Here is a 24,660-nt window from a genome sequence, read left to right as displayed (position 1 = left end):
TTGGGTTTTTTTTTTTTTTTTTTTTAATTTTTATTGGAAATTTTGTGGTCTAAAAGTCCAAGTAGTTGAGAGTACCAAAACCAACTGCCTTGTCTGGTTGTATGTAGCTTTGTGTTTGTGTCTTCTCCCAATACCCTTATGTCCTTCCATTCCCAAAACTTTTACTATTTTATTCATTCTTACTATCTTACCTTTTTTCGCGCTTAATTATTATTTCTATCCTTTTCGTCTCCTTCACTTTTTCCCGTACCACTTATCTCAAAATGAAATTTTAAATCTCGATCCACCTCCATGTGAGCCAACATTCTCCCCGTCATATCACTCGGTGTCTGACTCTTATATCATTTGTAACAGCTCAACTACACTACTGTCATATATTGTCCTCTTTTAGCTTTCACTCCTAAACTTCCTCTCAAGATTTCTTAAACGCGTATGCTAGATATAGTTTTCCACATTCTTATAAAAAATGTTTCGTTCTTCTCTCTAATAGACGTGGGATCTCATAATTCACCTCATTTGGAAACCCAGCATTCTCGCTAACACTTTGCCCTGTGTCTAGCTCTAACATCCTTGAAGTCACTGTTAGTAGATATTGTTCTCTTTGAGCTTCCCCTTAAGATTTTGTTCATCTCTCCAACCGATGTGAGATCTCACATGTTGGCTAGTGTTTTCTTTTATTTATGTTTCAAATTTTTATTATCGAGAATCAAGTCAGCGTAAGAGTAACCGCTCTTATGTTATCTTGCAGCAGCCTTTCGAGCAAAGTGTTAGCTTAAATATTTAACACCATTTTCCGTTAATTTAAGATTAAACCCAACAAATGCTAACCAATATAAAGACACTATTACGAGTAACATTACATGTCGATATCAAAATTATAATAAAATCCGTCAATAATTTGTGAATTTAATATATGAAAAAAAAATAATAATAGTAATTACAGGTTGGGTTTAGGGAGAGTGTAGAACAAGTGAAAATGGGTCATAATCATAATCATAATTCCATGTGAAGGAAAAAAAATAAAAAAAAAATAAAAATTGTTGGCAATGGAGAGGGACCACTACAAAACCTTGCTCCCAAGCAACGAATTAATTCTTTTTTTCTCTTTTTTTTTTAATTATTTTTTTAATTAATTTTATTATTTGCTTAGGTGGAAAAAGGTGGTCAACAATTTAACAAAATTAAAATTTTAAAGGAAAAAAAAAGGCAATTATTCGTGGACGGGTCAACCCGCTAATGCCGGGGATTAGTTCTCATAATTATGTTATTTCTTCTATTTTCTTCCTTTTTTTTTATTATTAATTATATATATATATATATTTTTTTTTTGGGTTTGATAATTATATATATTTTTTTTTTGGGTTGAAAATTTCAAGTATAAAATAAATTAAATAAAAAAAATTTAGAGATGAAAATAATTCTTTTTTTAATTTTTGTCTAATTTTGATGTGACTAAAGTAGGGGAGAAAATACTAATAATAGCTATTAAATAGCTTTAATATAGTTAATTATTTAAATAACTCAAAGGTTCAAATATGCACCTTAATTAAAATAATAATAGGAAGAATTTTGACATATATACAAATTTTTTTTTTTTTTTTTTTTTATATTCTCTATGTTTTAAAATTAGTTTTTATAGTTATAAATTAGTGATTTTTTTCTTTGATAATAACGGTGGGTCCTTTGGTTACGTTGAAGAATCTACTAGTTGCCTCCATTCATAAAATGACCAAGACCGTTTTTTTAGTTTTAAAGATGCGTTCGGCTATATCTTTTGTTAGTTCCATAATTGGTCTATGAAGTTTGAGGATCGTGACTCTATTGTGGAGTATTGTTTTTTTTTTAAGAATAAATAAATAAATAAAATAAAATAAAATAAAAAAAAAAAGGTAAATAGAGGTAAAAAGTGAAAAATGGGGCTGCTTCCCAGTTTCCCATGAAATCTTTATAGAGACGTAAAATCAAACAAAAGAAAACTGTAAATCGGTAGACGACAAGACGAAGGAGAAGGTTTTAATTTACCAAGGATGAGTTGGGTGGGTGTGTGGGACCCACTTTTTTACCTTTTACAATTTTGTCTAAAAAGCCTAGACCACGCATCGCCTTTCCTTTTACCCCAACACTAAACAGAATAATAAATAAAAATGCCTCCATTTTACGTTCTCGAGGGGGTTTATTTTTGTCCCCAACATTTTCGGAATTCTTTTCATTTTTATTTACTCTTATCCAATCAACCCTTCAAATTTTCAATTATCTAATTAAACCACATAATACATCACCTCAAATGACGTAATAAACTAATGAAGGGTACATTAGTAAGAAAAAAAAAATCTTATAAACCAATGGAATGAACACAGATCTGATACCTTCTTAAGATACAAACAAGTTCAAAATCTAAATAAAGTGGAACACCCAAGTGAACATTCTAATTATTATCTCAGTTGAATAAAAGAAAAAAAAAAACAGAATAAAATTCCATTATGTTGTCCGAGAAATTATTTTGAGATTCTAAAACACATCTAAAAACTCAGGATGATCTCAGTCCAAAACTAAATTATAGCCCCTTTAAACGGAGATATTAAATTGAGTTCGGGAATTACTCCCTCGAAACTAAATTATTAAACCAAAATAAATCGCCGGAAAAAAGTCCAAATCTTTGAAAACTGAACCCAACTTTCGAGGACACGGCCCGCCTTAGCCGCCACCGGATCCGTATTTCTTTCCGAAGACGATAACCTGCAACTTGTCGTAACCGGCGAGCACACCAGCACCAGCAACGGCACGGAGAATGTTGGCTCCGGCACCCTTGAACAGAGACTTGGCACCCTCGTTCTTCAAGATTTGAGAGAAGGCATCCAATGAGCTCTTGTACTTCACTGCTTCACCAGATGTCATCATCATTCTTCTACGAACAGTGTCAATTGGGTATGATGCAAGCCCAGCACCGTTGGTGATCAGCCAACCAAGGGCGAAACTAGCGAAGAAGCTATCCTGTGCAGCCAAACAAATGGGAGTAAATGGCAAGAACATCTCAACACAGACATACTATATGGGCAAAGTTTACCCAAAACAACTAATCAAATCGTAAGCAAACTGACCTGCAACTTTCCGGTCAAAAGAACAGGCTTCAGAGAATCGTACATTCCAAAGTATAGACCACGGTACACGATGATACCAACACAAGAAATGTTAAATCCACGGTAAAGACCAGCGATACCATCGGACTGCAATGTCTTCCTGTAAACATCAACCAGTCCATTGAATTGCCTTCCACCACCACCTTTCTTCGCAGCCTTGGCATCGTTTGCCAATCGGGTACGAGCATAGTCGAGAGAGTAAACGAAAAGAAGGGATGAGGCACCAGCTGCACCACCTGATGCCAGGTTACCAGCAAACCATTTCCAGTAACCATCTCTATCTTTCTTGAAGTTGAACAGTCTCTTGAAGTAATCCTTAAATGCAAAGTTCAATGCCTGGAAAAAGTTCAATAGAACAATTAGCACAACACAAAATTGAGAAAAAGGAGAGATCTAATCAGACAAAGGAAGAAAAATACTAACTTGAGTGGGGAAATAACGGATGACATTGGCAGTGTTTCCTCTCCACAAGGAACCAAAACCCTCATCTTGGATTGTACGCTTGAAACAATCACCAATACCCTTGTATGGCTCAGACAGACGTCCAGCTTTAATCATCTCGTCCTGATTTTGAATCAACAGCTTGACACGTTCAATTGGGGCAGCGGCAGTCTTGGATACAGCGGCAGAGACACCACCCATGAGAAAGTCAAGCATAAAGTTTCCTTTCTCAGCAGGGGCCGCAACAAAAATGGGGGAGGCAGTAGAGGTAACCCTAGAAAGATCAGTTGTAGCAACGCAGGATTGCACAGCAGGGTATTGAAAAGCAGCATTAGAATAATTGCTGATTGATGCACGTCTCTGGTAAAGTGCAGGGTTCCTGAAGCCATCATCACAGGCTCGGAAACCTGAAGCAACACCAGACTGAAGGGAGAGCTGACCAGCAACCTTCTGATAGATGGTGGGATGTCGAACCTGATCGGCCATGTCTACTTCCCTGCAATAATTCCCAACGCCCTGGTCAGATGATGACTAACCCACATTTCAAAATAGAAACAAGGGATGACAAAGAGACACTATCCACACAGCAATGAACCAAGGCTCTATTTTTGGTAGGGCAGAAAGATATTAAAAGAAAACGAGACCTATGCAGAATTGAAGAAAAAAGTATTAAATACGTAAGGAATGATGCAAAATGTGAACAATTCTACAGCTCGTTGCAAACAGATCCGTGTACAAAAGAGAAACTGCAGATGACGTTAGAAATCATACTACAATGGCATCCGATCCTTTAATGCATTGTGAATATCCAATCGCTAAAAAAAAACACGATAAATAAGAAAGAAAAAAAAGATACAGACACACACCAGATTCAGATCCAGCTCGAGGCATATAAACTAAAGAGCACATCCATCCATAAGAACAGAACCGTAATTGAAACCCGCTTATCAAGAGCAAAAATTGAGTAAAATTACTTACAAATTGAGATTAAACCATCCCCACGAGACCATAGTAAACAACATCATGACAAAACGAGAGGTTAAATTTTAAGTCGTAAAAATATATTAGGCAAAAAAAAAAAAAAAAAAAATCATAACCAAACCAAACCAAAACCATAAAAAAAAAAATAACATCACAGATTCCCTTCACTAACTTCAACATCATAATTCCAGCGTTCGTTAAACTGAAGAACATCAGCGAAAATAATAACAAAACTACCCTAGCTGCGTAAACATCTAATAAATACAGTAAACAAACAGAAAAAATAAACACGACGTACAGATCTTGATCTAGAAACGAATAAAATAAAACCAACAATGAATCCAACTAAATGAAATCCATGGAATCATAATATTAGCAAACAGGGACCGATCAGATCCAAAAAGAAAAGCACAAGAAAGAATTGTTAAGAGTCACTTTTACCAAAAGTAAACCGTAATGAAAGTGCAAGTATGAAGAACTAGCGGATCTAAGAGTGAAATTGAGAGTAGTTAAAAGAGAAATTATGGATCTAAAAGAGAAAGAGAGGACCTTAGGAGGAAACTGATGGCCGCGAGGGAATTTTGGAGGAGTCCGCCGCGGCTACAATGTCGCGTTTGAAAAAAGCGAAGACTGCAGACCGAGAGAGGCCTTAGATCTGTATCAGTTTAGGGTTTATATTGCAACGAACGAGATATCGGCAATTAGAGGTTTAAATGGGCCGAGACTCCACCGGGTTGGGCCTCTACTTCATGGCCTTCACCCGATATATTTGAGATCCCTCTCTATATATATATATATATAGACAAGTTTATTTGATTCAAATTTTTTTATAATAAATAATATGAAAAAAATAATTAATAAAATAATAAAAGGATAAATCGATGCAAATATTTTTAAATTATTTATTAAATTTCTAGTTAAATTATATTCTTCAAAAAGAAAATTTATGAATCATTAATTTATTATTTTATTACCATATAGGAACACATCAAATTATATCTTTTTGTTGTTTAGGACAAATATGGTAAATTACAAATTATGCATTAAATTTTTAATTAAAAAATTTTCTAGGTCCTAACTTTGACTCCGTATACATTGTTGACTTTGACCATTCACTTTATGCCATTATGGTTGAAGGTTGAAGGATTAAGTCAATTTTATTCGAATAGAAGGTTTTTTTAAAAGTATGTGTCTATTAAATAAAATTTAAATATATAGGATTAAATACAAAATTAATAATAACATTATGACAATAGAAATGATGAACATGGGAACATTATATAGAGTAATGATTTCTCATCAATGTAACAAAATATGGGTTTGATTAATTTGGATCAGAACACTTTGAAAAAGGAAGACAATGAGTGGCAGTGTTTGCCACACTAATCAAACAGGTTCTACAAAAATTCATTCCAATCTCATAAATGGGTTTGTTTAGCCTCCAAAAAACTAAATATTATTTGAGGTAAAAGAAAAACCGCCGGACCGAGGGATCCACCAAACTCTTTTCGAACATGATCTTCTTCAACATCTACAAACTCAAGTAGTAGTTGTGATTGAGCAGGAGGAAGTCATGCCTAAGCACCGCCTGATCCGTATTTCTTTCCGAAGACGATAACCTGCAACTTGTCGTAACCGGCGAGCACACCAGCACCAGCAACAGCACGGAGAATGTTAGCACCGGCACCCTTGAACAGAGACTTGGCACCTTCGTTCTTCAAGATCTGAGAGAAGGCATCCATTGAGCTCTTGTACTTCACGGCTTCACCAGATGTCATCATCATTCTTCTACGGACAGTGTCGATTGGGTAGGATGCAAGGCCAGCACCGTTGGTGATCAACCAACCAAGGGCGAAACTAGCGAAGAAGCTATCCTGTATAGCCAAACAAACGGGAGTAAATGAGAAGTACTACATCTAAACACAGACATCCTGCAACTTTTCTATGGACAAATCATACACAAAAGAACTCATGAAATCAAAACCAAACTGACCTGCAACTTTCCGGTCAAGAGAACGGGCTTCAGAGAATCGTACATACCGAAGTACAAACCACGGTACACGATGATACCAACACAAGAAATGTTAAATCCACGGTAAAGACCAGCAATACCATCGGACTGCAATGTCTTCCTGTAAACATCAACCAGTCCATTGAATTGCCTTCCACCACCACCTTTCTTCGCAGCCTTGGCATCGTTTGCCAATCGGGTACGAGCATAGTCGAGAGAGTAAACGAAAAGAAGGGATGAAGCACCAGCTGCACCACCTGATGCCAGGTTACCAGCAAACCATTTCCAGTAACCATCCTTATCTTTCTTGAAGTTGAAAAGTCTCTTGAAGTAATCCTTGAAAGCAAAGTTCAATGCCTGGAAAAAGTTTAATAGAACAATTAGCACAACAAAAAATTGAGAAAAAGGAGAGATCTAATCAGCCAAAGGACGAAAAATACTCACTTGAGTGGGGAAATAACGGATGACATTGGCAGTGTTCCCTCTCCACAATGAACCAAAACCCTCATCTTGGATTGTACGCTTGAAACAATCACCAATACCCTTGTATGGCTCAGACAGACGTCCAGCTTTAATCATCTCATCCTGGTTTTGAATCAACAGCTTGACACGTTCAATTGGGGCAGCGGCTGTCTTGGATACAGCGGCGGAGACACCACCCATGAGAAAGTCAAGCATAAAGTTTCCTTTCTCAGCAGGGGCCGCAACAAAAATGGGGGAGGCAGTTGTGGCAACCCTAGAAAGATCAGTTGTAGCAACGCAGGATTGCACAGCAGGGTATTGAAAAGCAGCATTTGAATAATTGCTGATTGATGCACGTCTCTGGTAAAGTGCAGGGTTCCTGAAGCCATCATCACAAGCACGGAATCCCGAAGCAACCCTCGACTGAAGGGAGAGCTGACCAGCAACCTTCTGATAGATGGTGGGATGTTGAACCTGATCAGCCATGGTTAGTTCTTCCCTGCAAAAAATCCCAACATCCCAATAAGACGATGAAAAATCCTCATTGCGTATTCAAATGAAGGGAAAAAAAAAACATCTATATTAAAGGTGAAAGAGACAAGACTTCACAACAAAAATGCAGTAGTTATACTCCAGTTGTACAAAGAATAAAATAAATCTAAAGGAGAGTTTCAGATGTTCCAGAGTCAACATGCCAAACATCTTTACACAAAACTAACGATAGTATGACAGAACAACCATAGAACGACTACAAGGCAATTGAATCTAATAACAAAACCCCAGTAAAGAGTTCAAAGAAAATCAGGCGTAACACAAATTCCATGTCACTGCAAATCACTTGATGAAATATATAAAACGTCAAAATCGCTATAAAGACAATAACATTTTAGAAACAGGCGCCAGATTCAGATCCAAATATATTAGGATCATAAACCTTCGGACTAAGCGAACAAAATTGACACAGATAAAGGTAGAAGGTCAAAAATTTAAAAAGAATCAAATGGAAGATACAAAACAAAACTAACAAAGATCAAAAAAATCAAACCACACCAGCATCCCATCCATCAACTCGCAAAGCAGAATTTCACCCTAACATTAAACCGAATCACAGCAGATGAAATCAAAACAACAGGAAACTAATGAAATCTGAATCTAACAAGAACAACAACACAAGAGCAGCAAATCCAAGCCATGAAAACACAATCCCAGAAAGCGGGAACAAAGAGATCTCACAAAATATAAAAACCTATTTACCTACGAATCTGTACACAAAGTGCGGTAACATGAACAGATAGATATATAGATCAGAAGAGTGAAACAAGATGGAAAGTGTAAGGCGGATCTGAAAGTAAAAGGGAGAGAGAAGGAAGAAATGGGAAATACCTTAGCTAGTGGCAGCGAGGGATTGTTGGAGAAAGGAGTCCGCCTATAAAATAGCGTTGGAGAACAGACGGGAGAATATATATATATTAGGCATTTTATTTGATTGGAGGTTTAAAATGGGCCATTGGGCCGGGCCGGATTGTACTCCGAAAAACCCAACATATTCAAAGTATCCTTAGAACCGAGGTGTGAAATGTCCATTTAACCCGTTCCTCAATTAAATAAGAAAAAAAAAAACTCATAGGCTTGTCATGTAGATTGAGAGGATTATAATATTTAATTTTTTTAAAAAAAATTAATTTTTTTTTTTTGGAAATTATCTCCGAAAATTTTAAATTGATTTTATTTTTTACCCAAAATTTATATTTATTAAGATAAGTTTGAAACACCATCAAAATTTACTTATTCCATTATTTTTGTATCAACGTTCTAATAAAAATACTTGTATGCAGCAAAAATCTCAGGTTCACCAGGGTAAATGTATTAAAAAAGGGCAAATTTTAGCAGACGATGCTGCTACAGTTAGTGGCGAACTTGCGTTGGGAAAAAACGTATTAGTAGCTTATATGCCATAGGAATGTTACAATTCTGAAGATGCTGTACTAATTAGCGAGCATCTGATATATGAAGATATTTATACTTCTTTCCACATACGGAAATATGAAATTCAAACTCATGTGACAAGCCACGGACCTGAAAGAATCACTAACGAAATCCCACATCTAGAAGCCCGCTTACTCCGGAATTTAGACAAAAATGGAATTGTGATGCTGGGATCGTGGGTGGAGACGGGCGATATTTTAGTAGGTAAATTAACGCCTCAGATGGCGAAAGAATCATCGTATGCCCCCGAAGATAGATTATTACGAGCCATACTTGGCATTCAGGTATCACTCCAAAAGAAACCTGTCTAAAACTACTTATAGGGGGTGGAGTTATTGATGTGAGAGGGAGAAAAAAGGATTCTTATTATTTCTTTTTTTTAATCCCATTTTATTTAAAAACTCTTAATCTTAATAGGATTTAAATTTTCTAATTTTTTAATTCAAAATTTCAATATAAATTTTTAAAAATAATTTAAATTATCATAAAAAACGTCTAGACGTCTAGAGATCATTAAATTCTATCGGTTTAAATTCAAAATATCTTACTATAGCTATCATTATAAGATGATAATTATTAAATTTATTCCTTAAGATTGATTATTATTAAATTTCTTTCTTAAATTAGCAGAGATAATGTGATGTAATATAATAATTAATATCCCGACATGAATGTATTTTTTTCTTTGAATGTAGGTAGATGGTGAATGTTATGAGGGTATAATTAGGCCATAATGACAACAAAAACATGAATATGACCTAAAGAGATTCAAAACAAAGCACGAAGAAATGGAGGCAATTGATTAAAGCTAAACATTCAATTTGCTTTCGCTGACTCTTCAAAAATCAAAAAAATTGGGCATTGACATTCAAACTTCTCATACCTAATAATGCCTACTAAACACTATTTATAAGGGTGTGGGAATAGACGGGTTTTAAACACTATTTACAAGGGTGTGGGAATAGACGGGTTTTAAACTCTATTTACAAGGGTGTGGAAATAGACGGGTTCTAAACTCTATTTACAAGGGTGTGGGAATAGACGGGTTCTAAACTCTATTTACAAAGGTGTGGGAATAGACGGGCTTTAAACTCTATTTACAAAGGTGTGGGAATAGACGGATATTTACAAGAGAGTGGGATTAGACGGGTTTTGAACAGAACTTGAGAGAAAAGGAAAACACCCATTATCCCAAAAGAGACATCACTAAATACCCATGCCAATTGAAATGATAAACAACGTAATAAAATATGGGTTTAATTCATTTGAATCAGAACACTTTGAAAACAAGACAATGAGTGGTACTGTTCGCCACACTAATCAAACAGGTTCTACAAAAATTCATTCCAATCTCACAAATGGGTTTAGGAGAATGACTCCCTCCCTCCAACAACTAAATATTATTTGAGGTAAACATAAAAACCGCCGGCCGGACCAAAGTCCACCAAACTCTTTCGAGAGATTTTTCATCAACTTCTAAAAACTGGAGTAGCTGTGATTGAGGCTATGTTACCCCGCTTAAGTTAAGCACCGCCGGATCCGTATTTCTTTCCAAACACGATCACCTGCAACTTGTCGTAACCAGCGAGCACACCAGCACCAGCAACGGCACGGAGAATGTTAGCACCGGCACCCTTGAACAGAGACTTGGCACCTTCGTTCTTCAAGATCTGAGAGAAGGCATCCATTGAGCTCTTGTACTTCACGGCTTCACCAGATGTCATCATCATTCTTCTACGAACAGTGTCAATTGGGTAGGATGCGAGGCCAGCACCGTTGGTGATCAACCAACCAAGGGCGAAACTAGCGAAGAAGCTATCCTGTAGAAGAGCCAAATAAACGGGAGTAAATGTCAAGTACATCTCAACACAGACATCCTGCAACTTTTCGATGGACAAATCATACACAAAAGAACTCATGAAATCAAAACCAAACTGACCTGCAACTTTCCGGTCAAGAGAACGGGCTTCAGAGAATCGTACATACCGAAGTACAAACCACGGTACACGATGATACCAACACAAGAGATGTTAAATCCACGGTAAAGACCAGCAATACCATCGGACTGCAATGTCTTCCTGTAAACATCAACCAGTCCATTGAATTGCCTTCCACCACCACCTTTCTTCGCAGCCTTGGCATCGTTTGCCAATCGGGTACGAGCATAGTCGAGAGAGTAAACGAAAAGAAGGGATGAAGCACCAGCTGCACCACCTGATGCCAGGTTACCAGCAAACCATTTCCAGTAACCATCCTTATCTTTCTTGAAGTTGAAAAGTCTCTTGAAGTAATCCTTGAAAGCAAAGTTCAATGCCTGGAAAAAGTTTAATAGAACAATTAGCACAACAAAAAATTGAGAAAAAGGAGAGATCTAATCAGCCAAAGGACGAAAAATACTCACTTGAGTGGGGAAATAACGGATGACATTGGCAGTGTTTCCTCTCCACAAAGAACCAAAACCCTCATCTTGGATTGTACGCTTGAAACAATCACCAATACCCTTGTATGGCTCAGACAGACGTCCAGCTTTAATCATCTCATCCTGGTTTTGGATCAAAAGCTTGACACGTTCAATTGGGGCAGCGGCTGTCTTGGATACAGCGGCAGATACACCACCCATGAGAAAGTCAAGCATAAAGTTTCCTTTCTCAGCAGGGGCCGCAACAAAAATGGGGGAGGCAGTAGTGGCAACCCTAGAAAGATCAGTTGTAGCAACACAGGATTGCACAGCAGGGTATTGAAAAGCAGCATTTGAATAATTGCTGATTGATGCACGTCTCTGATAGATAGCAGGGTTCCTAAAGCCATCATCGCAAGCACGGAATCCCGAAGCAACCCTCGACTGAAGGGAGAGCTGACCAGCAACCTTCTGATAGATGGTGGGATGTTGAACCTGATCAGCCATGGCTAGTTCTCTTCCCTGCAAAAATTCCCAAGATCAGATTATAAAAAATTCTCACTTCAAATTCAGAAGGAAAAAAAATAACAAATTGAAGATAAAAGAGATTTGATATTCCAGATACAACATTTCAAACATCTTTACACGTTGCTTACACTGAATAATACTACGACAGATTAACTATTAATCGACTACAAGGAAATTAAATCTAAAATGAAAAAAATCCAAGGAAAGAGCCACAAGAAAATCAGGCATAACACATATTCAATGTCACAACTCAAATCGCTTGGTGGAGTACATAAAACATCGAAATCTCTACAAAACATATAAAATTTAAGAAACACACACGCCTGATTCAGATCCAAAACATATAAGGATCATAACCTTCCTGAGCTAACCAAATTAGGGGCATAAACGGGGAAAAGGCAAAAAATTAACAACCACAGCTGAAGGAGCAGATAAAAATTCAATCTCGTAGCAAAACAGAACTAAACAAAGATTAACCAGATTCCCATCCACAAACTCCGGAAGCAGAATTTACCGGATCATAGCAGATCAAATCAAGTTTTTTGGAAGAAAAAAAAAACGCTAATAAAAAGAGGAAACTATATGAGATCTGAATCTAACAAGAACAACAACAACACAGAACCAGCAAATCCAAGCGAAGAGATCACAACGCCAGAAAGCGGGAGCGCAGAGATCTCACAAAATATAAAAACTCATTTACCTAAAGATGAATCTGTACACAAATGGGTAATACAAAGAGCAGAAAACGAACAGATATATAGAACAGGAGAGTGAAAGTGTAAGGCGGATCTGAAAGTTACAGAGAGAAAAGAAGGAAGAACCAGGAAATACCTTGGCGAGTGGCAGCGAGGGATTGTTGGAGAAAAAAGTCCGCCTTTAAAATCGCGTCGAAGAACTGAGAATGATTTATATATATATTAGGCGGACAAGAAAATAAGTGGCTTTTTTTTAATAATGGGAAACTTAGGGATTTTATAACGTGGCAATTGGGCCGGTGCTTGGGCTGTTTATCAGCGGGCAATGCTGACCGCTGACCCAGTGTGTGGGTCCCACTTTCCTTGGGAAACGGAAACGTGTGTTATTTCCTTTTATTATTAAATTACAATGTATTTACCTTTTTTTTTTATCTAAATTTTATAATGATATTTATTGCGCCAAATTAATTAAAATATCTCTATTTTTTTTTTATCTAAAAATATATTTCAATAATACTCTTATAAAAAAAAATTATTAATATCTTTCAAATTTTTAAAAAAATTAAAAAAACACGAACCGATAAAATGTTGTGGGATATGTTCTTATCACCAAAGTCACCTTCAAGTCGTGATACTAATCGGTTGTGATTTACCATCAGAATTACCTTTGGGTGGTGATTGGATTACGATCCAATCCTACGTTGATGACATATGTTGACTTTTTATAAGTATGAGCTACATTGACTTTTATTAATGCTTAATTAATGGTTAATATTAATAAATATGGGGGATTTAGTCACTGTTAAATGACAGTATTATGATTTAATTTATATACTAATTTTATTATTTGTATTTGACCTCTCTGGTTGTGAAGGAGGCACTTTTAAGAGCCGCCCAAAGCGTGGTTCTTAAGGCTGCTTTATAGGGTCGTAATCACCTGTGGCCGTTCCCATCTATTATTTTATTTTAAGCGAACATTTTTAATATGGAATAAAAAATTAATATGAATTATTGCGATTCTGCGTATACCGTACAACTCATGGGCCCAAATTGCCATCGGCCCAGATAAACTAGAAGAGAACTTGGGCCGTTCGGACCACTTATGGGCCGGCGTGGAAGTTGGATGATTTCATCCATTTAGATTGGATTAATTTTTTTAAAAATAAAAAATTCAAATGGTTTCGAACTACTTATTTTTAAGATTATTATGAAAATTAAAAATATTTAACTTTTTACCATCGATATTTGTGATACATTATGACTTATAAATGTTTGATATTCAAGATTTATGATGTGACAACGGAGTAAATGAGTGGTATATAATTGAACCGAGTTCACATCTGAATGAGAGCAATCTTAAAAATAAGATGGCTAAAACATAATTAAATATAATTATAAATCGCACTATTACAATAAAGTACACCTTCATTTTTTTTTTTTTATGACTCAATTTTCGATTAAAGTCTAATTGTTGCACTTAATAAATAAATAAACAAGTATATATATATATATATATATATTCTACTAATAAAGTACTATACTGTTGTTTTAAAAAACACGACAGGTGGGCTGTCGTGGGTTTTATTTATTTATTTATTATTATTATTATTTAAAATCACATTTGTAATATGAAAAAAACGTGGAATAATATTCCTCTAAATATTATTACATTATATTTTTATTACATAGTAACAAAAAAATTAAAAAGTTCAAGATGGGAGACTGAATTAGGTCGAGTTGAGACATTTTTAAGCTCAATTTAATGGTTCGAGTTGTAAATTTTTTCAAGCCAAACAATCATTCTAACTAATGAATTCAACTCAATCAAACCATAAATTTTCTCAGTTGGGTTATTTTTTTTAATAAAAGTATAATATTATTTCTTAAAATTATATTTATTTATTTTCAAATATTTAATAATGATTTTTGACTCAACTTGAATATATATTTTTAAAAATTACTAAACTCAAGTTAATTGCTATTAGATATTGTTTATTTTGACTCGTTACGTATCACTGTCAACTTCACAGTTTTAAAACGCGTCTACTAGTTAAAAGTTTTTCAACTATTATAAATAATGTTTTGTCGTTCGTAATCGAATGGGATTGGATACATTGGATGTGTAGTGGTAGATAAAAAGTCATTGTCCTAAAAAAAATTATGTTTGGTTTTGTCTGGTTTTATTTTCGGACATATTTTTAGATAAATATATCTTATGATTAACCATTTTGTAGCCACAAAAATTGGTATAAAAAACAAAACCCGAAAATGGTAATTTTCCCATGGCACTCTTTTTTCCATTTCAATATACTCTGTAGTAATTTCGTAACTGTAACCGCCAAAATTTACTGACCCAAACCGATATTATTTTGTTAGAGTTTTATTTTACACCTTTTTTTTAAGATTTTTAAAACGGGTTTGTCATGCAATTGCAATCGTCTACGCCTATGGTAAAAAGTGCTTTATGATCACGGTAATTATGTAAAAATTGAAATGATATGAAAGAGTAAAATATGGAAATTAAGATTTATAGAAGTGTGTTACATTATAAAAAAGACAAAAGAAATTATTGGGAAAATTGAAGGGGAAGTTACTAAAGTACCCCCATGGGGGATGGTCGTTAGAGAATAGTGGATGGTTTTAGGGATATCCATTATAGTAATTTCGGGCATGAAGATAATCTTGAATATGGTGTAATGATTAGAAAAAACCGATGTGGTACCGTAGAATAAAGATATACGACCAATTGGATGTGAAGGTTGAAAGGTACAAATGAAAAAGGGGAAATTAATTAAATAAAGATAAAGGCATTATGACCCTTTGTTTTTGTCTCTCTCTCACTCCTAAAATTATTAAATTATGACGTCATATTTGAGATTAACAGTGAGATCCAATGATGGGAACGTCTTGTACTGTTTTCACCATCCCATGCAAACTCACTGTTCATTCCATCCTCTTATTTTATTTGTTTATTTTTTAAAATTTGGTTCAGATATTTAAAAAGTTTGGATTATTTGGATGGATGACGTGAACAACTCGGGTTGGATTGAATTGGATTGTAAGTTTATTTATTTAATTATTTTTTAAAAAAATTATTTAGTCATTAACATAAGTTATAAAAGTCAAATATTTTTCATTTTCGTAATAAAAATTAGGTTGACTTTACCAAAAAAAAAAAAAGGAAGACGGGAATCTCGCACTCACTAATATATTAGATACGTTAAAATTAAGGGAGACGGGATGTAATGCCCTTTATTTGATTGCTTAAATTACTAAAAAGAGTCCAAGATTATGTTACGGTTTTAAAAGATAGGTTTCGTTATTAAATATGTGTAATTACATGTCTAACAATGGAGTGACTTGTTAAGTATTTTTTAAAATACTCAAATCGTGTTTGTATGATGACGATAAATTCAAGAATGACGTTAAGGGCAGGGTGTCCTAAAAGAAGGAGGGTGGAGGACACATAATGATGGGATTGGAGTCAGGGGCGTTGGAGAAGAGGGGACCCTAAGAGAGGAAGGGCAGAAGGAAGAGGGTTATGTTTTTGTTGTTATTTAGAGACATATTAAATAAAACCAAAATTATATTTCAAAAACATTTTCTTTGTGGGCCCCACCTTCCCCAACAGAAAAAATTCTGGAGATTTCTTTTTTTTTTTTTTCGAAGATTTATCATAAAATTCCCGTTCGTCTTCTACCGGACAAGAATTTTAGGGTTAAATCATTTCGAGGCAAGTAAAATATTCGACATGTATGGTATTTTAGAACGACGGTATTACTCTCCTCTCCTCTTTTCGATATCAACTATGTCAAGTTGATACTCATCTGGACGATGGTAAAATGATTCTCCTCTCTTTTCAATGATGACGATGACAAATTAAATAATTATGGATTTTGGAAGTTATCCGCTCCTTTTTTTTGTTTTTTTTAATGATTTGAGCTCAACGCTTTCGAGAATATTTCAATATATTAGCTTTTATTTACGACCATGAATTAATAATAACTTAAAATATTGAATGCTTTTTCAGTATTGTTTGGATGAATTTGATTGTATTTTGTTTTTGTGGAATTGAAATAAATTAAAAATAAATAAATAATGAATAGATTAATAATAATTGAGTAATTATTTTGAATGTATCATCTCTCCCACACTCACTCTCAGAATAGCTGTCATTTGAACACACCACTGTTCTACGCTTCTGCCACACTCCCTTTTTTTCACTTCCCATTACTTCAGCCGACATATGACTTTACTCTCACTAATCCTCTAAACTATCCGTACCAACTCGAAAATATAATCCGAGTTTATAAATTTTAAAATCAAGAATAATTATCGATATATTCCCAACTCGATAATAGTTTGATTGGTTCGATGGAGAAGTGTTCATACGACTAAGAACTCGACTAGCTCATACTACCAAACTTGAACTTTTATGAAATTACATACAATATATATATATATATATATATATACACACACACACACGTACGTATATGGGCAACGAATAATAAAATTATCACTAAATTTATTCGTTTTTCTACTACTTCGTGCAAGATTTTTTTTCACTGGAAATTCACTGTACCCCTTTTCACAGCATGTCTAAGGTTGAGCCGTGAGATTTGATGGAGGACTTAAAAAGCCACCTACAAACGTTTTACGCCCAATCATTTCGGATAACGCTTGCATTATGTGTATTACCATATATACATGTATGTATATAAAAGTTACATTTAAGAAAATTAGAAATATTAATATTTCTAATGAGGGTTAGTGATTGACTTGAATATTTAAATGAGGGTTATGGATAAATATGTTTTTTTTTTTTAATTAAATAAGAAGAAAAAAAACCCGACTTTGGTTGGATTGTGAACTTTATTCAAGTGGTTCGAGTCATCAACTCGACCACTCTCAAATTTCAAATTGGAGCAAACAATTTTTCTAACTCAACTCATGACGTAAATTTTTTAAGACCGAAAATCTTTTGGTTAATTTTTTTTAAAATTTTAAAAATAAAATGATTAATAAATGGGATTAAGGTTTTGGATTTCCTATTAATAAAGGTTAGATTTGGTTTTTAAATATCATATTTATTATTTATTCTTTCTTTTGTTTTCATGTTATAAATTTTTGTAAACTATAAGATAATATTGTCTTGTTTTTTTATTTGATGTTGACTGTAATTATTAATAATAAATACAAAAATAATTAAATTATATTTTATAAATATTTTGTTTTATTCCCAAACGCAAAACCCCTCAAACCTTTTTAGATTAAAAAAAAAGACAAAAACCATTTTCCATTTTTAGCCATAATTTGCAAAATTCCTCTAATTATTTGTATTATATAAACTCATATTACATATATATATATATATATATATTAGTTTACATAACACAATACTTAAATGCTTAATAAAAAAAATTAACTTAGTATAAAAAATTAAATTTTAATTAAGAAAATGGGAAATAAAAATAGGGTTTAGGGTGATACGACAACATAAATTAATTAAAAAAAAAAGAAAATAATAATAACAATAATAATATTTGCATGAAAATAAAAAATTAGAGAAAGAGGATTTTGCAATTTGATTGATTGATATTTCAAAAAGGTCCCTATGTTTTTAGCCTTTCTTTTTTGTCCTCCTCATTTTCAGGGAAAATATATTTTATTATTATTATTTTATAAAAACTCTTGCATGTTTATATTATAAATTAATTTAGATTTATTCGAGATTTAAAAAAATTATTAATAAAATTTAATAGACACAAGTAACCTTCTATTTTTTATTAGGTTTATGTCGATTATCGAATAATAATTATTTTAGTTATTTCAAAAAATTTAATAATTAAATTCTTATCAAATTTAAATATCAAATATTTTAAATTTTGACGATAACCTTAAACCATAATAGATCGGGTTAAATCCAATTTTTGGTTTATAAAAAAATTAACTAATTTCAAATCTTTAAAATAAATATTTTTTTAACGTTTCTCTCTCTTTCTCTATCTACAAGGGGACAACCAGCATGTACTATCTGACGCTGTCTTTTGGCTTCTTTAAATAAATAATAATTATTAATTTTTTCCCATTTATTACTAGCCATGTATTGAAAATACCGTTGCTGTAATTTTTTTTTTACCGCTTTAAAGAGGGTAAATTCACCCACTTTCATCAGTCTGCATCATCAGCTTTCTACTTTTTCATCTTTTTCTTCAAATGTTAATATTTCTTGGAACTTATAAGTTTGTTTGTTTTGAACTTTTGAATAATGTTTGTGTTTATTTAGTGGATTTATATTTTAGAAAATTAATGTTAGTTTTTATTATATTTATTTAGTTTGTGTTTCAAGAAAAATTATAACGTAAAGTTATTTTTATATTATATGTTTGTGTTGAGTTTAAAAAATTTATAATTTGAATAACTGGATTAGGTCTAAAAAAAATTTATAATGAAATTAATCGATCCATTACGTCAAGTAATTCATAATAACAAAAAGAAACCTCGTAATTACACCGTTCAAATAATCAAAACCCTAAAAACCCACTATATGAGTGTGTTACTCAATGTATCATTTCTATTGATATCGTTAATTTGAGCATAATACAATTCGTTAAGATATTGTGTATGATTAAATATCTATCGCGGTCGAGATATTGCTTATACCGACATGTTTGAGAACTCGGAAAATCAACCTAAATCAAAGTATCTCTCTCCTATTGTTCTTATAAATATGTTACACTGTACACTCAAAGGGCAAAAGAAAAGAAAAGGAAAACCCTTGAAACCCTTGAAACCCTTCACCCCAACCATGACAGACCCTAATTACTCCAACTTCTTCTCTCCCAATTCCTTCACCTTCATCCCTCTCCCACCATCTCCTCCGCCACTCTCTCCGCCGCAAGCTCTCCCTCTCATCAACACTCTCTCTCTGGAAACCACCGATCAACCTTCCTCCAGCACCACCAACAACCACGAAAACGCCCTCACCCTTGACTTCTGCCTCTCTTGCCCTACCTCCGATCTCGACCTTTCCACCTCCTTCCCGCCGGACCCCACCGGAAAAAACCATCACGCCGACCTCTCCCCCCTCCCTACCCCGATCTCCGGCAAGGGTCAGTTCTGGATTCCAACCCCATCTCAGATCCTCTTAGGTCCTACTCAGTTCTCCTGCCATCTTTGCTCTAAAGCCTTCAATCGATACAATAATCTTCAGGTAATTTATCATTTCATTAAAAAAAACATGTTTTTTTTTTCTTTTGATCTATTTTATTCGAATTTATAATAATTATTTGTGTTAGGGTTTTGATTTAACTGATCAAGAAATGTTCTTCATGTTCTTCATTCCTTTTTTTGTTTTGTTTACCTTTTCAGTCTGAGAAATTGAAGTGATCTTCTGCAAAAGAACTGTTTGAGCTGAGAATTAATTATGGGGAAAAGGGTTTCCATTAAATACTAAAACAAAAATGGATGAAAAAAATAACAAAATTTTCCATTTTTTTTTTAAATTTCTTGGGATTTAATTAAATATCAAATGGGTTTATTTTAATTAATTCGAAAATGATTTATATTTTTATATGTAGATGCATATGTGGGGGCATGGTTCTCAATATAGGAAAGGACCAGAGTCCCTAAAAGGAACACAGCCGACGGCCATGCTACGGTTGCCGTGCTACTGCTGCGCACCGGGGTGCAAGCACAACATCGACAACCCGACGTCGCGACCGCTCAAGGACTTTCGCACGCTCCAGACACATTACAAACGTAAGCATGGAATCAAGCCTTTTACTTGTAGAAAATGTAGCAAAGCGTTCGCTGTAAAAGGCGATTGGCGAACGCATGAGAAGAATTGTGGGAAGATTTGGTATTGTTTTTGTGGCTCTGACTTTAAACATAAGCGCTCGCTTAAAGACCATATCAAGGCTTTTGGACAAGGTCATGGCTCGTTGGGTCTTGATTACTTTGACGACGATAACGAACCTGCATCCGAAGTTGAACAAGATGGCACCGTTGTTCACTAAGATGTTTCGTTCTTTGTTCTTGTATGTTTGTTGAATAACACGTCGAGCGACAGAAGAGAGGTGTGATGTTGGATGTTATGTTGTATTGTGTTATTTGTATATTGTGAATTGAGTTGATGAGTTTGTAAAGAGGCTACGAGAAGTTGACGATTAATTGAAATAAAAATATTTTATAATTAATTATTCAATTTGATTTCTTACTAATTACTATAATTATTATTAAAATTTTGAATAAATATTACTAAAATTTAAATCTATTATACTTATTAATGAATTAAATTTTAAAGGGTTGAAATTAATTTAATAAAACTAAATTAATTATCTAAAATTAAATAAAAATATGATTTATTTAGGTCTAGTGGCATTATTGTAATACTTTCAAAACTCATGTGCATTATTGTAAATGTGCTTTTTTCTCTTCCATAATGGGCCGCAAGAAACTTCATGGGCCCTATTTATCTGAAGCCCTTTGGTAACGGCTCCACCAGATTCCTCTGCAACTCATCCCTAACCTCCGAATCTCCTTTTCTTTGTGTGGAACAAAATTGAATGCTTCCATGGAGTTATCGACGTGTTTAAATCGCAGACTTAGATTTCCCTCATCGAACGGTTCAAAGATCACGGCATGTACGAGCTCGAATACTCCTCCGATCGGTAACGTCAGTTTCCGATCCGCCGCCGCGAAACGCTGCTTAAGATGCCGCACCGTTTACTCCGACCTCGATAATTCTCCTTCGGCATGCGCCTTCCATGGCCACATCACTGGTTCGAATCGTATCGTTATGTTTCTCTTCCAATTTTGCCTTCTTTTTAATCGGTGTTGATTAACAGGGGAGAGTGGGTTGTTTTCGTTGTCGCCGCCGCATCAGGGGATTGACGGCGAGTGGAGCGACGGCTCTGGTGTGATCGTTTACAAGTGGAATGAGAAGGGCAATCGTCCGAACACTGGCGCCGGCAACTGGAAGAGACGGTGGAGCTGTTGCTCTGAGTATGATGAAGATGCCCCTCCTTGTCGCCGGGGATGGCATGTTTCTTATGACGATGGTTTCACTTTGTTTTAGCTTTGAGCTTGGTCTCTTCCAACAATGGCGTCCGTAAATTGTAATTTTTTTTTTATTGAAATAAAATTATTAAATTTCTGGCACCACGGAATCCCACCAATACCGTTCGTAATTGTCCAAACCCGAGCTCTTTGATAAGAGGAAAAAAATAAAAAAATAAAAGCTCTGCTCTCCCTCTCTATAGGCCTTTGGTGTCCCCTCGAGTCAAGAACTCGGGCTCACAATCACTAATCAATATACTTTTCTCTCGTGCCTTTCTTTGTATATTCTAGTGTCCTAAGCAAAAAGGAACCACACTTACCGCTAATAGATATTGTCCGTTTTGGCCCGTTACGTATTGTCATTAGTCTCGCAATTTTAAAACGTGTCTATTAGGAGAAGTACCCGAAGAGAGGAATGTCTTATAAGGGTATTGACACCTCTCCTAGTGGAGGCGTTTTCAAATCAATACGTAACGGCTCAAAGTGGACAATATCTACTCGTTATGGGTTTAGGTTGTTGCCTTTATCGTGTGAAGCGAACAATATCTACTAGTCACGAGTTTAAGTTATTACAGCACCTGCCGTTGTCGTGTGAATGTTCGTCGTAGGTGAAGACAAGAAGAGAATGAGAGGTGATAGAAGTAGGAATTAACGTTGTTCAACCTACCAATTGAACCAAATTTCGATCGAATAAAAAAGAAGAAACCCATCCAAGCTACCGTATAAAGCTAAGATGGCAATCAAAATGCCTTTGAATTGCATTATTTGATTGCAAAGAAAATAGATTTGACAAGTAACATATTAGTTGAACACGACTCTCCACAATAATATGATATTGTCCATTTTAAGTATAAACTCTCGTGTTTTTGCTTGGAGCTTTTCGAAAAGACATCATACCACTAGATAGATAGCTTATTTCTTGATGATCAAGGGAGGATCATATTCTGTAAAGGTGCGACTTTCTTCAACTTAACAATTCTCCTAATCAGCTTAGAAATGTTCGGAAAACTTTCGGTTTCTAAGATCAAAATTGGTGATGAAATTATGGTGAAAAACCAGGAGATTTCCTGCATTCAAGAATAAGAATGTAACAACCAATTCATACACAGCGACAGACCTCTCTCCGATCAAATCTCCAACCACACCACAAAAGCTAATACGATCCGACCGTCTTGAACGACTCATGAACATGCCGGAGCATATCCTGGTCCCGATCCCACTCCGGCGTCGGCGCATTAACAAAATGCGCATACAGCTTGTTCTTCGCACAAGTCACCGATATCAAACTGTGAGTTCCAGCGCCGTCGATCTCATACACGTAATAAATCTGTCCATTCTCATCCTTCCTTTCCTCCGCCGAGAAGCCCTCGGCGCTCGCGATCTGATCCTGCAAATTCACGTCCGATAGCGCTAGGTTATTCAGAATCACATCCTTCGGCGCTAATTGCCGGATTCCAGCCAGGAAAGTTAGGTATTCTTTCTCCTTCCGTTTCTTCGGATTGTAAAATTCGCTGTCGGTTCCATTCGTACCTGCGGAATTAAGATCGTAAAATTGATTTTCGAAACGAAATTTTCCGTTAGAGCTCTTTAATTTAGGGATTTCGATAGCGAAATTGAAATACCTTTTTCGACCTTGGACACTAATCGCTCCTTCCAGCCTTCCGGCACGTCGTAGATGTATTCTGCTGAGTCTTTCTTGCTTGCGTTGCCGCCGAAGCCGCCGTAATTGGCGGCACTGGCGGCGGTTCCGTAATAGACGTTGAAAGCGCCGCCGGTGGCAGCCAGTAACGGTGGAGTGGTGCTCAAGATCGCGGCTACGGCGATGGCGGAGATGGGGGCAGTTAACGAGGAAAGTGGGCCAGGGGTATTAGATTGGAGAAAGGGGATTAAGGGCTTTGGTAGCGGCGGAGTTTGCGACGGCTTTGGGACGATCGCACCGGTCGTTGCCGCGGCGCCGGCAGAGAAGAACGCCAGTGGTGAGATTGCTGTGGCCATAGCGATTGATTTTCGTGGAATTGGGTTTCTGGTTTATCTTGCCTGTCTAAGATTTTCTCCTTATCCATTATTTTTATATTTTTATTTATTTTAATTTGTAGAATTTAGATATTTTGTTAAATACAACTTTTTTACTATATATATAATTTTAAATATATAATTTTTTAAGTTTTGAAATTATCAAAATACACGTAATTCAATAATAATTAACACTAAATATTATTGTATTGGTTAAAATATAATATAATTTACATTAAACACGAGTTATTGTTGTTGTTAACTGTTCTTATACCAAGTTGTCTCGATTAGTAATTTTACTCGAGCACTGTAAAATCGAAATATTTGAATAATTAAATAAATAAGTAATTAATTAATATATATTATGTTCTAAAAAAAAATGTAACCGTCACGATTATCACGTGAACAGAGAACCACAACACTAAAACGTGAATGAATTTTTATTACCCTTAGCCCCAAATTTGAGTTCTTTTATTACGGAAATGCCCCCATTTTGGTGCAGAGTCATCCACTGGGCACAGGGGCATTTTTGGAGTTATCCCTAAAATGAATGGCCGATGATTAAATTGGATACTGACCGCCAAAAAGCCCTAGGTTCAGGCGCGAGCGAGAGCTTCTTTCCTTCTCCGAACGAACAATGAAGTGCGTGGAATTCGTTCTTTTTTCCACTTTCCATTTCCCTCCACTGCTTATATCTTATTCAAATCTTCTCTTACTTGTTTAATCAACCTTTTCAATCGTCTTTTCTTCCATTTTCCGCTTCTAACTTCGATCGCCATGTCTAAAAGGTGAGGTTCTGTTCTTTTGTTTCGATTTTGCTTCTTTCTATGTTCTTGTTGATTTTGTCTGGCAGATGCTTGTTTGTTCGTTTTCTCGTGTATTTTTAAAAGTTTTGATGATTTGATGGCAGATTACGCGCTTTTTTTTTTTTTTTTTTTTTTTTGA

At 35.0% G+C, this 24,660-nt stretch overlaps 6 protein-coding genes across 12 annotated transcripts in view; 3 read left to right on the top strand and 3 right to left on the bottom strand.

The window, feature by feature from the left end:
• Positions 1-2,446: 2,446 nt before the first annotated feature.
• Positions 2,447-12,867, bottom strand: LOC111497831 (ADP,ATP carrier protein 1, mitochondrial-like). Of its 3 annotated transcripts, XM_023148803.1 has the most exons (5): positions 12,776-12,867; positions 11,420-11,938; positions 10,958-11,332; positions 10,584-10,838; positions 2,447-2,736 (listed from the first exon to the last, which is right to left on the bottom strand). In XM_023148803.1, the coding sequence occupies exons 2-5, from the start codon at positions 11,921-11,923 to the stop codon at positions 2,695-2,697; spliced, it is 1,176 nt and encodes a 391-aa protein (XP_023004571.1). In that variant the 5' UTR covers positions 11,924-11,938; positions 12,776-12,867; the 3' UTR covers positions 2,447-2,694. The 3 variants fall into 3 exon arrangements, with proteins under 3 accessions (XP_023004571.1, XP_023004570.1, XP_023004572.1); XM_023148802.1 differs by lacking the exons at positions 10,584-10,838; positions 10,958-11,332; positions 11,420-11,938; positions 12,776-12,867 and adding exons at positions 3,099-3,473; positions 3,561-4,074; positions 5,109-5,241 and having other exon boundaries at positions 2,447-2,991; XM_023148804.1 differs by lacking the exons at positions 2,447-2,736; positions 12,776-12,867 and adding an exon at positions 12,645-12,663 and having other exon boundaries at positions 10,260-10,838.
• On the bottom strand, positions 5,852-8,483 carry LOC111497832 (ADP,ATP carrier protein 1, mitochondrial-like). The gene is made up of 4 exons (XM_023148805.1): positions 8,416-8,483; positions 7,015-7,531; positions 6,553-6,927; positions 5,852-6,433 (listed from the first exon to the last, which is right to left on the bottom strand). The coding sequence occupies exons 2-4, from the start codon at positions 7,516-7,518 to the stop codon at positions 6,137-6,139; spliced, it is 1,176 nt and encodes a 391-aa protein (XP_023004573.1). The 5' UTR covers positions 7,519-7,531; positions 8,416-8,483; the 3' UTR covers positions 5,852-6,136.
• A 6,559-nt stretch (positions 12,868-19,426) lies between the features above and the next one.
• On the top strand, positions 19,427-20,802 carry LOC111497861 (zinc finger protein WIP2-like). The gene is made up of 2 exons (XM_023148851.1): positions 19,427-19,855; positions 20,223-20,802. Exons 1-2 carry the CDS (start codon positions 19,451-19,453, stop codon positions 20,658-20,660), a joined length of 843 nt encoding a protein of 280 aa, XP_023004619.1. The 5' UTR covers positions 19,427-19,450; the 3' UTR covers positions 20,661-20,802.
• A 312-nt stretch (positions 20,803-21,114) lies between these two features.
• On the top strand, positions 21,115-21,804 carry LOC111497902. Its single transcript, XM_023148912.1, has 2 exons — positions 21,115-21,425; positions 21,492-21,804. The coding sequence occupies exons 1-2, from the start codon at positions 21,218-21,220 to the stop codon at positions 21,719-21,721; spliced, it is 438 nt and encodes a 145-aa protein (XP_023004680.1). The 5' UTR covers positions 21,115-21,217; the 3' UTR covers positions 21,722-21,804.
• A 928-nt stretch (positions 21,805-22,732) lies between these two features.
• On the bottom strand, positions 22,733-23,751 carry LOC111497869 (thylakoid lumenal 19 kDa protein, chloroplastic-like). Its single transcript, XM_023148867.1, has 2 exons — positions 23,325-23,751; positions 22,733-23,232 (listed from the first exon to the last, which is right to left on the bottom strand). Exons 1-2 carry the CDS (start codon positions 23,695-23,697, stop codon positions 22,856-22,858), a joined length of 750 nt encoding a protein of 249 aa, XP_023004635.1. The 5' UTR covers positions 23,698-23,751; the 3' UTR covers positions 22,733-22,855.
• Positions 23,752-24,293: 542 nt separating this feature from the next.
• LOC111497821 (E3 ubiquitin-protein ligase makorin-like) overlaps positions 24,294-24,660 on the top strand; it is a 6,321-nt gene continuing 5,954 nt past the window's right edge. For 2 of the 5 annotated variants that reach the window (XM_023148788.1, XM_023148784.1), the window contains exon 1: positions 24,294-24,503. Coding sequence is in view for 2 of the 5 variants with exons in the window: in XM_023148784.1 (XP_023004552.1) it covers positions 24,493-24,503 (11 nt within the window). In the remaining 3 variants the exon portion in view is untranslated. The other 3 variants (XM_023148787.1, XM_023148783.1, XM_023148786.1) reach the window with 3 other exon arrangements.

Source organism: Cucurbita maxima, unplaced genomic scaffold (assembly GCF_002738345.1).
Source record: "Cucurbita maxima cultivar Rimu unplaced genomic scaffold, Cmax_1.0 Cma_Scf00024, whole genome shotgun sequence".
Lineage (NCBI taxonomy): Eukaryota > Viridiplantae > Streptophyta > Magnoliopsida > Cucurbitales > Cucurbitaceae > Cucurbita > Cucurbita maxima.
Note: the sequence above shows the minus strand (reverse complement) of the source record. Positions and strands in the feature narration are given on the sequence as shown.